The 9,868-nt window shown below is 42.0% G+C and overlaps 1 protein-coding gene across 1 annotated transcript in view; it reads left to right on the forward strand.

Moving 5' to 3' along the window:
* The first annotated feature begins 5,788 nt into the window (after positions 1-5,788).
* The window catches only part of LOC111865567 (homeobox protein SIX6), a 157,262-nt gene continuing 153,182 nt past the window's right edge, over positions 5,789-9,868 (forward strand). Inside the window, exon 1 of the mRNA XM_023853715.2 lies at positions 5,789-6,736. Within this exon, the coding sequence (XP_023709483.2) occupies positions 5,820-6,736 (917 nt within the window). The 5' untranslated portion in view covers positions 5,789-5,819. The remainder of the gene's footprint in view (positions 6,737-9,868) is intronic.

Consider the following 9,868-nt stretch of genomic DNA (forward strand, 5'->3'; position numbering starts at 1 on the left):
GTGGTGGACAAAGTGGCGCTGGGGCGGGTTTCCTCCGAGTACTTCGGTTTCACCTGTCAATCTTCATTCCACCAAATTCTCCATCATCATAATCACCCGGGACAAGTACAATAGGCCAATCAGTGGTCGCCTTGCCGAGTGGACCCAGTTGGACTCCACCGCCGATTAAGCGAATTAAAAAAAAAGTAGCTTTATAACAGGAATTAGGCTAGTTCTAGGTTTGATCAGGAATATGACAAAGTGAAGAGACGTCCATGTGCTTAACTGATTAAGCAGTACGCCGTGAAGACGTATGGGGGAGTTGATGTATAGATCCACGTACTCTTGACCTCGGTACTAGTTGGATGTGAGTGGTGAGCTTTACGTTCCGGCCGCTTTACCCGTGGTACCCATTACATAGGAGGCTGGGTGTGTCCCAGAACTTATTTCGACAACGTGGAGAGAGAAAAAAGTCTTTCCCATAGCAGGGCTTGAATTCAGACCCTTCGTGTCTTCTAGAATATGACGCCATTTAACACGGCAGAAGCTTACCGACGTTTCGGAGGAACCTGCTGGCCCTATCTTAAGAGTAGAGGAGTAAACTATCTTGAAGAATGAGGCAACAGTTTCCCCTGAAACTTTGGTAGACTTCTATCACACTACACGTTGTCACATTCTAGAAGACAGCTGTTTATTTAGTCATCGCTGTAAGAGCGTCCTATCTCGCCTTGATCCAGATCGGTGCATGTGTAAACAGATGACAATCGGAACCCATTTGAATTAACAATAAACGGAATAGATGTGATCCGTATTCTTTTTTGTTCTCTTCCGTGTTCCTTGTTGGTGTTTTGTATGCCAATACACGCACCTCTCTTATCGCTGTTTCTCTGATTCATTTCTATCTCCTATTCGTAGTGGATCTCTCGCTCTCTCTTTCTCCANTGATCAGGAATATGACAAAGTGAAGAGACGTCCATGTGCTTAACTGATTAAGCAGTACGCCGTGAAGACGTATGGGGGAGTTGATGTATAGATCCACGTACTCTTGACCTCGGTACTAGTTGGATGTGAGTGGTGAGCTTTACGTTCCGGCCGCTTTACCCGTGGTACCCATTACATAGGAGGCTGGGTGTGTCCCAGAACTTATTTCGACAACGTGGAGAGAGAAAAAAGTCTTTCCCATAGCAGGGCTTGAATTCAGACCCTTCGTGTCTTCTAGAATATGACGCCATTTAACACGGCAGAAGCTTACCGACGTTTCGGAGGAACCTGCTGGCCCTATCTTAAGAGTAGAGGAGTAAACTATCCGGAAGAATGAGGCAACAGTTTCCCCTGAAACTCTGGTAGACTTCTATCACACTACACGTTGTCACATTCTAGAAGACAGCTGTTTATTTAGTCATCGCTGTAAGAGCGTCCTATCTCGCCTTGATCCAGATCGGTGCATGTGTAAACAGATGACAATCGGAACCCATTTGAATTAACAATAAACGGAATAGATGTGATCCGTATTCTTTTTTGTTCTCTTCCGTGTTCCTTGTTGGTGTTTTGTATGCCAATACACGCACCTCTCTTATCGCTGTTTCTCTGATTCATTTCTATTTCATATTCGTAGTGGATCTCTCTCTTTCTCTTTCTCCAATCCCTGCATCTTCCGGTATCAAATCTGCACGTTTCAGCTATTCTCTCTCCTTCTCTCTTTGTCTCTCTCCTCTCTTCATAGCTCCTGGATGTTATTACGGCTTCCTCCTACAATTCTGCTGTCAGCCAAATGAATACAACATAAGATAAGATATATTTTTCATTTGTAGCTTATTTAAAAACGCTGCCAGTAGCTACTGTAGCTTATAGCATCGCCTGACTGGATGCTAGTGAATTGAAACAATTAATCTCCTAGTTTCCTTTGATATGACGCGGACCGTATAGAAAAAGACGCCTATTTATAACACCTCGGCGCATACCACACAGAAAACACCTCTCCAAGCAGTTCTATTTTTGCGTCATGTAGCTGTCGCTAGGACCGCATAGAGACCACGGCTTTCCAGTTACTCCACTGGTGAGCGTTGTGAATCTGCTGCGGCAATTACCTAGTAACGGCCGTTGTTTATAGAGCCATTACTTAGCAACGGGTGTTGTACAGTTGCCTATTTCGAGGTCGTTGCCTAGCATCGGGTCTACATGCCACAATATTTAAACTTCCTCTGTTATACATACATGAATGAAAAGGAAGCAGATTGTTCTGAATGGGAACGAGCCAGACAACCTTATCCGTCAATATAAATGAACAAAAAATAGAGGAAAGCCCCCATTTCTTTCTGCTCTTCGGTAGTACCAACAAATGAGGCAGTAAGCATGGTGTAGGCGATATTATATTTCTCCTTGATAATGCTTAGGTCTGTTTGCATTCTGTATATATAAAATTTTAAATTTACGTAAAATGTTCGTTCCAGAACGCTGAATTATACAATGTGATTCTAAATTATTGTCGGTGTTTCCGTGGCCGATAATTCTCAAATCGGAAAGAATAAAATAGAATTGCTAACAGAATATGAAAATGTAACTCAAGTAATTCTATTTGGCTTGTTGCAATCGCCGCAATATTATCTGAATGAATGTTTGTTATACTTTCTTCTTCCGTAAGGAGTTTAGTTTTCTTCGATTTTAAAATTAAAGGCCATCGGAAATCCCGACAGTAATTTAGAATCAAACTGTATTTTCCGCCTCTTAATGCAGGAGTATCTGATAACATAAAGAAATTCTATTCCTTACTAATTAGGTCCTATGTTGCCTTGAGGAAAGCCTTAATGAAAGCCGAAATAGTGACACACCTCCATTTTCTTTTTTCGCGATACAGAGATGGTTAGGAAAAGAAATATTTTAAAAAACCACTTTCATCATCATATGTTATAGGCCTATAGCGTTGATTGACACCTGAAGATAATAAGGAACAAATAGGTGAAAGTTTGATTGGATGCGATATTTCCTTAGTGAGGATAGCAGGGATTCAAACCGGTGATCTCTCCAATACATGTCCTTACCCCACTAGCTGCCTGCCTTTGACAACGGGACTATTGCCACTGCAAGCTTCTGTAGAGGACACAGAATAAGGATATCTCCCTGAGGTTAAAGTGCACAAAGGTCAATGAGCAGTTGCTACCCTCTTAAGAGACAGTTCACGTGAGAAACCTTGTAAGACGGAAGCTGTGTCCAATTTACATCTAATCACTGTAATTTATTAGAAGACATTAAGACTGTACACTGGACCAAATTAGTATGACAAGCGTGTGTTATGTTACCAGCTAAACTAGCTGGTACTGAGCACGTTGCCACAGTAGTGACGAGTGACTTCTGGTAAGGAGGTACACGGTTTGAATCTTGGACATTCTCATCTATATTTCTCCTATACCGCAACGAGGGGAATTATGGGATAAATTTTTATATATCTCTACTGATTATTTCGCTTATACGTTCGTGAACTTGAAACCAAATTATTAGATGATGAATAGTTTCTACGTTTGAAACGGCGTCGTTTCACAGCCTTGAGTCAATTAAGACGGGTTTGAATGGATGAAAATTTGTAGATGTAAAAGCTTTTATATTATTAAGAAGGATTTAAAATATAAATAAATAAAATAAATAACGAAGTCCAATATATGCATTCATAATAATTCATTCTCCTTATAAACGCCTATCGTGTATACGTGAGTACATTGCGAGCCTACGTGTTTCATATCTGAAATTAGTCCTTGTTTCTGTAGTAATTGGCGGATAGGTATCCCTTAATACAAGATTTCTGAAGAAAAAAACTTGCGCTATCCTTGTAACAGGCCGCGAAGGCCCATAGGGTTGTGAGACGTTGAGGGTCCCACACTATCTAGACAATCGGCTCAAAGATGGCGGCAAGGTTGTCAGATTTGCGCGCCAGCCGCACTTTACTCCGCAGGAAAATTATTTACTTAATTCCTGGTACTCATATCTGTTAGAGGATGAGTCGACCCCAGGACCATAGTGCGGCTGGAAGGATTAGGTAAATTGAAAAAAACCAATGACCTCATCGGGAACTGAACCCGCGACCTTCCGGCTTGTATCTGAAGAAGTAATTTTAATTTATATTGGTCCAATATTTTTTAAAGTCGACTTAATTTGAGATTCAGATCTAATTATAAAACACTCTTACGAAATATTGCTAGACTTGCATACCGAAATTAAAATTTCCAAGAGCTTTGTTATAAGGAAACAATAAAAATGTTGAAAAATATTCGAAAGTTGAAAAAGTAAAAAAAAAAACTACGTATCAAATTTGTGAAATGTTTAAAGCTAATAAGATTTGTAAAACTATGGTCAAATATGATATTTGAACTTTTTTGAAGATTTAAAAAATTGTCAGAATTTTTACTAAATTGCCAACATTTCTAAATCTTTTACAAACTTTCAAAATCACTTTCAAATGAGTTTATTTATATTTACCAAAGGAAGAACAAAGGAAATCGAAAAGACCAACATATAAATAATACAACCATATTAATATCAGTTTGTTACGAAGGCTCCGTCCTTTCAGGCCTTACAAAAACACAAATAATGGTTCTTTTAGGGTACCACGGATGGAGGAAAATAAGTGAATCTTTTCGTGGGAGTAAGAGGGCCTGGGCATAAAGCTGGCCGCTCACATTCATGTTATGTCATGCTTCCATGTAGTGCAGTTATGCCTCCTGCCCCCTAGCGGTAGGACTGAGAAAGAGACCGCTTTCATTTTTCCTCTACCTTCAGGCAAATTCATACTGAACTCTTCATTCATTATGAATACGACTTTCAGGCATGCGCGATTTCATTGTTTCGTTAACCTGTTTTCCTCTTCTTATTAAAGGTAAATTTAAAGTTGTTCCTGTGCTTAACTAATTAAGCTCTACGCCATGAAGGCGTATGGGGGAGTGGATGTATAGATCCATATTTACTTGACCTCGGCACTAGCTGGAGATGAGTGGTTAGCTTCACTCCCTTGCCGTTTTATCCTCGGGGAAGAGCCCCCGGTACCCATTGGGTAGGAGGTTGAGTGGACCCCAGAAAGAAGAGAAAATTCTTGTCCCTATTGGGACTCGAACTCCGACCCCTCGGTCGTCCTGCCCGTAGCCAGTCGCTATATCGACTGAGCTATCCAGGCTCTCACTCTTCTTATTAACTCAATCTAAGTTTCATGAAAAGATCGATTGCATTCAGGAGGTCAGACCAGATCAATAAGAACCATAATTGGCTATGCATATTCCGCAAAATCTCGCAAGCAAAACTCAAACATTTCATTCCGTAAAAAGCAACACAGGTCTGTAACATTCCTTGGCCACCCCGCCAGTAATTAGCTGTCTTTTCTGTTGACTTGAGCAGAGGTTTCCAGTTTATTATAAGGCTCCAGCAACGCCCTCCTAACAAGCAAACAAGTACTAATGTCACCACACATGAGCCCACCCCCCACAAGTCACGGCGCATCCCCTCCTAGTCAGTTTTTGCTGCTAGTGAGCCCAAACAGAGGTGAAAACTATCCTATCGCACCAGCACTGCCTCGTGATTGGCACGGCTGACATTGATGGACGGTGTAACCATGACAACGTGTCTACGATCGGCCAATCAGGGAGGAGTCTAGTAACAAAGATTTCCCCCACCGCTGCCGCGCACTGGAAGGGTGAGAGACTGCTTCTCGTATAGGAGCGCGCTGCCGTGCGAGAGGAGGAGGGGTTTCTGTGTGTATGTGTGAGTTGCTAGTGATGATGTTGATTAGGGCGACAGTGACACTACGTGTCTTGATAAGTCGTGACACGGATAGGCCATGATGACGATTTACTAGGCAGTGGATGCGTGGCGGACAAGACATTGGTCCCGCCAGCCACCAGGAGGCTGGCTCTCCCGTGGTCGCGGTGGATCCTAGGCAGCAGACACCGTCACCGACACCCCATCTGCACCACCACCTCCACGAAGAGGACGAGTTTCCCGGTCAGAATCGCATGGTGGCCCATGCAATGGCTCTCGGACTCGGTGGCCTGAGCGCCGTCCATCCGCAGGGACTGGGTCCGTCCTCCGCGGCGGCGGCAGCAGCGGTGGTGGCTGGGGTCAACTCTGTGGCGGCTTTGGCGGCGGCGTCCGGGGGCGGTGCGCCGGCAGTAGTCGTCCCGCCGCCCCCACCCCTAATACCTAGCCCGATGTTCGCATTACCGACGCTGAATTTCACAGTTTCGCAAGTGGCCGCCGTGTGCGAAACACTGGAAGAAAGTGGTGACATCGAGAGGCTCGCCCGCTTCCTCTGGTCCTTGCCTGTGGCCCACCCCAACATCTCAGAACTGAACAAAAACGAGGCTGTGTTGCGGGCGAGGGCCATCGTCTCCTTCCATAGCGGCAATTACAGAGACATGTACACAATATTAGAGCACCATAAGTTCACTAAGGAATCTCACGGCAGGTTACAAGCGATGTGGTTAGAGGCGCATTACCAGGAGGCAGAGAAACTCAGAGGACGTCCTTTAGGGCCAGTGGATAAGTACAGAGTTCGTAAGAAGTTCCCGCTACCCAGAACGATCTGGGATGGCGAACAGAAGACACATTGCTTCAAGGAGAGGACCAGGAGTCTCCTGAGGGAGTGGTACCTCCAGGACCCGTATCCTAACCCCACGAAGAAGCGGGAACTGGCACAGGCGACGGGACTCACACCAACTCAGGTCGGAAACTGGTTCAAGAACCGACGGCAGAGAGACCGCGCGGCCGCCGCTAAAAACAGGTGAGTGGCAACTATATCACCTTATCTTAGAATAATAGTGTCAGGCCATTTGGAACGCAAAGAAACGACGTTAAATAAGTAGCATTAAACAGACAGAATGAAGGGAAAGTTGTTATTTTGTTAACGGTTGTTTCGAATCGTCATTTTATTTATTATATTACGCGTTGAAGAGTTTTGTGAAAAACATAAACTTAAAAACGTCTGGAACTTATTTGTGATTGAAATTACGGTAAACGAATCTCAAGTTTCAGTACTTATTTACACGCACAGATCATATACATTTTATATTTTACCGGGCATTGCAGTGCAAGGACATTTCAGACTTCCCAGAACAGAATAGTATGTCTGCAGAAAAACGTAAGTTAAAACCAATTTGCCGTCTGTGATCGTATAATTTATTTTAAAACTGCAACTTATGTCTTGTGATGTGCTGTCTATTTCTTCGTCTATTTTGTCAGTCCAACGACAATCGTTCTATCAGGTGTCGGACCTAGTTAAGTCCCTGTCTTTAAGTAATCACGAAAATGATAGAAAATATTCCATTCCATGAATAACTTCTGGTACATAGCTTATCTTGTATTGAAACAATCTTACTTTTTAATTACTTTCATACACTTAAACAAATTGGAGGAACACCGTTCAACTACGCTCACTTAGTAACGTACATTTGTACGAACCCGTTCGTACGTGTCTGTGATACATAGGCCTATATACACGTCAGCGGGGCCTCCCCGTCTATGTGCTTCTATATAATGTGATGTAACAAACAAAAGTGGATCTCTTTAACTTACTGCGAAGTCTGGGTTCTCGGTTTTTAAGTAGGAAAATAGGCATGATAAAGATCTGTTGATAGTAACTAGTACGATAAATATTAATTTTCAAATAGACTTACACCTAGCGCCGTATATTCAAACATTCCTCAAGTATGCTTTTATTATGGGTGTAAGCCCATACTATAGGCCTATTAGTCTATTCTTATAGTTGACTAAGAACAGGACATCAGAATAAAAACTGGAAATGCTGATTGACGCCATGTTCAACTTTAATAATTTACGGTTTTTTAGTTGATTCCTGTTTTCTACGTAGGAGGCCGTAAATCTCTTTAAATTGTAAATTCAAAGTGTCCCCTTGAAATGAAGTGCTAATCTTTTAATTAATATTAGTAAAATTTGTGTCTGCATGTAACTTGCTAGTTTAAATTGTTAAGCGCTGTCTTTTCTTGTACAAATTAGCAATCCTATTTTATGGTGTAGCAATGAACTTTTGCGGACAGACAAACCTATACAGACCTATATTTTAATATTTTAGTATGTCGAACATAGAGTTTATTCCATGCGCTGCGTTGCTTATGTGAACTGCACTTAATGCGAGTGAGCATGATGGAGCGAGCGGGTAGCATTTTTAATGTTACTCTATTTGTTGCCTGGAAAGAAATGCAGTGTGTTGCTTTGAACGACCGGTGTTGACATTTTATTGCTGCAAGTCCAGCCACTGAGCGAGTGTGATCAGTTGAGTATCTCACAATTATTCAAGTTCACTTGTGAGCCCATTCCGCTTTCAAAANGCTCAGTCGGTATAGCGACTGGCTACGAACTGGACGGCCGAGGGATTGGAGTTCGAGTCCCGGTAGAATTAAGAATTTTCCCTTCTTTACGTCGTCCAGACCGGCTCTGGAGCCCATCCAACCTCCTATGCAATTGGTACCGGGGGCTCTTTCCCCCGGGGTAAAGCGGTCGAGGCCTGAAGCTGACCACTAGTCTCCGGCTAGTGCCGAGGTCAAGAAATATGGATCTATACATTCACTTCCCCATACGCTTTCATGGCCTAGTGTTCAATTAGTTAAGCACGGGGACAACTTCACCTTATAATAATAATAATAATAATGATGATGAAAAAGTAAAGTTGTCCTGCTTAATTAAGCACCACGTTATGAAGGCATATGGGGTTCTGGATGTACAGTTCCGCGCATTCTTAACCTCGGTACTAGATGTTGAGGTGAGTGGTCAGTTTCACACCCCGGCCGCTTTACCCCAGGTGAAAGAGGCCCCCCGATATCCAGTTTGTCGGATGTGCCTCAAATGCCGCGTGGACGCTACGAAGAAGAGAAAAACACGTTGCTTCTGCCGTGAATCGAACCCCATTTTCTCGGTCGTACAACCCGTACACTACTGACGGTATCGACTGAGTTTTCACTACTATTACTACTACTACTACTACTACTAATAATAATAATAATTCAATTCAATTCAATTCTTTTCAATTCTTGGTTTTATTTACGTGCTGTACTCAACAGCTGGTAGCCAATTACAGAGTCAGCACGAGGACACAATATACAGAGAGATTGATGAAAATAGTACAAAAATTCAATTGCAAATATGCACAATTGAAAGAACATAATTAGATGTTAGAGACGAAACCAAGCAGTGTCTAAGTAAAACATATGTCAAAGGTACTACAGAAGTAAATATATTAATGAAGAAGTGACAACAAGTGTCATGCAAACAGTAACATGAACAAATTAAATAGACACATTTTTTAATAATAATTACAATAATAATAAATATAAGAATAATAATAAGAGAAATTAATTATATTTTAGGACTGAGAAATGAGATGTTTAGATAATTAATTGAGAAATAAATCTGATGCAACTATAAGAACAATTAAATAGTTAGATTTTTTAAACTTATTTTAGAATTACTAAAAATGTCTAAAGAATTACACACTAAATTAGCAGCAGAGACACATCTGGCTGACGGGCAGTGACTAGAGGAGCAGCAGAACAGGGAAAAATTACGGATGTTCCGAGAGGGAGCTCGAATACCAACTGTTTCTAGGACCGAAGGACAGTTTTTGTCACCTTTAAAAACACATATTAGGAACAAGGCGTCTATGTGGCGACGCCTAGTGTGGAGTGATCGCAGATTTAACATATCAAGCATATTGATGTAATGATACTCCGTGTCGTGAAAAAATCGGTTGTGGCAAAGTGCTGCGAATTTTCTTTGTATACGCTCAAGTTTATTAGAGTCAGTGTTGGTCACAGAGTTCCAAACCACAGAAGCGTACTCTAATTTAGATCTGACAAGGGCAGAATATAACGTCATTAGACTGTCTAAGGTGGAAAATGAG

Source organism: Cryptotermes secundus, unplaced genomic scaffold (genome assembly GCF_002891405.2).
Source record: "Cryptotermes secundus unplaced genomic scaffold, Csec_1.0 scaffold836, whole genome shotgun sequence".
Lineage (NCBI taxonomy): Eukaryota > Metazoa > Arthropoda > Insecta > Blattodea > Kalotermitidae > Cryptotermes > Cryptotermes secundus.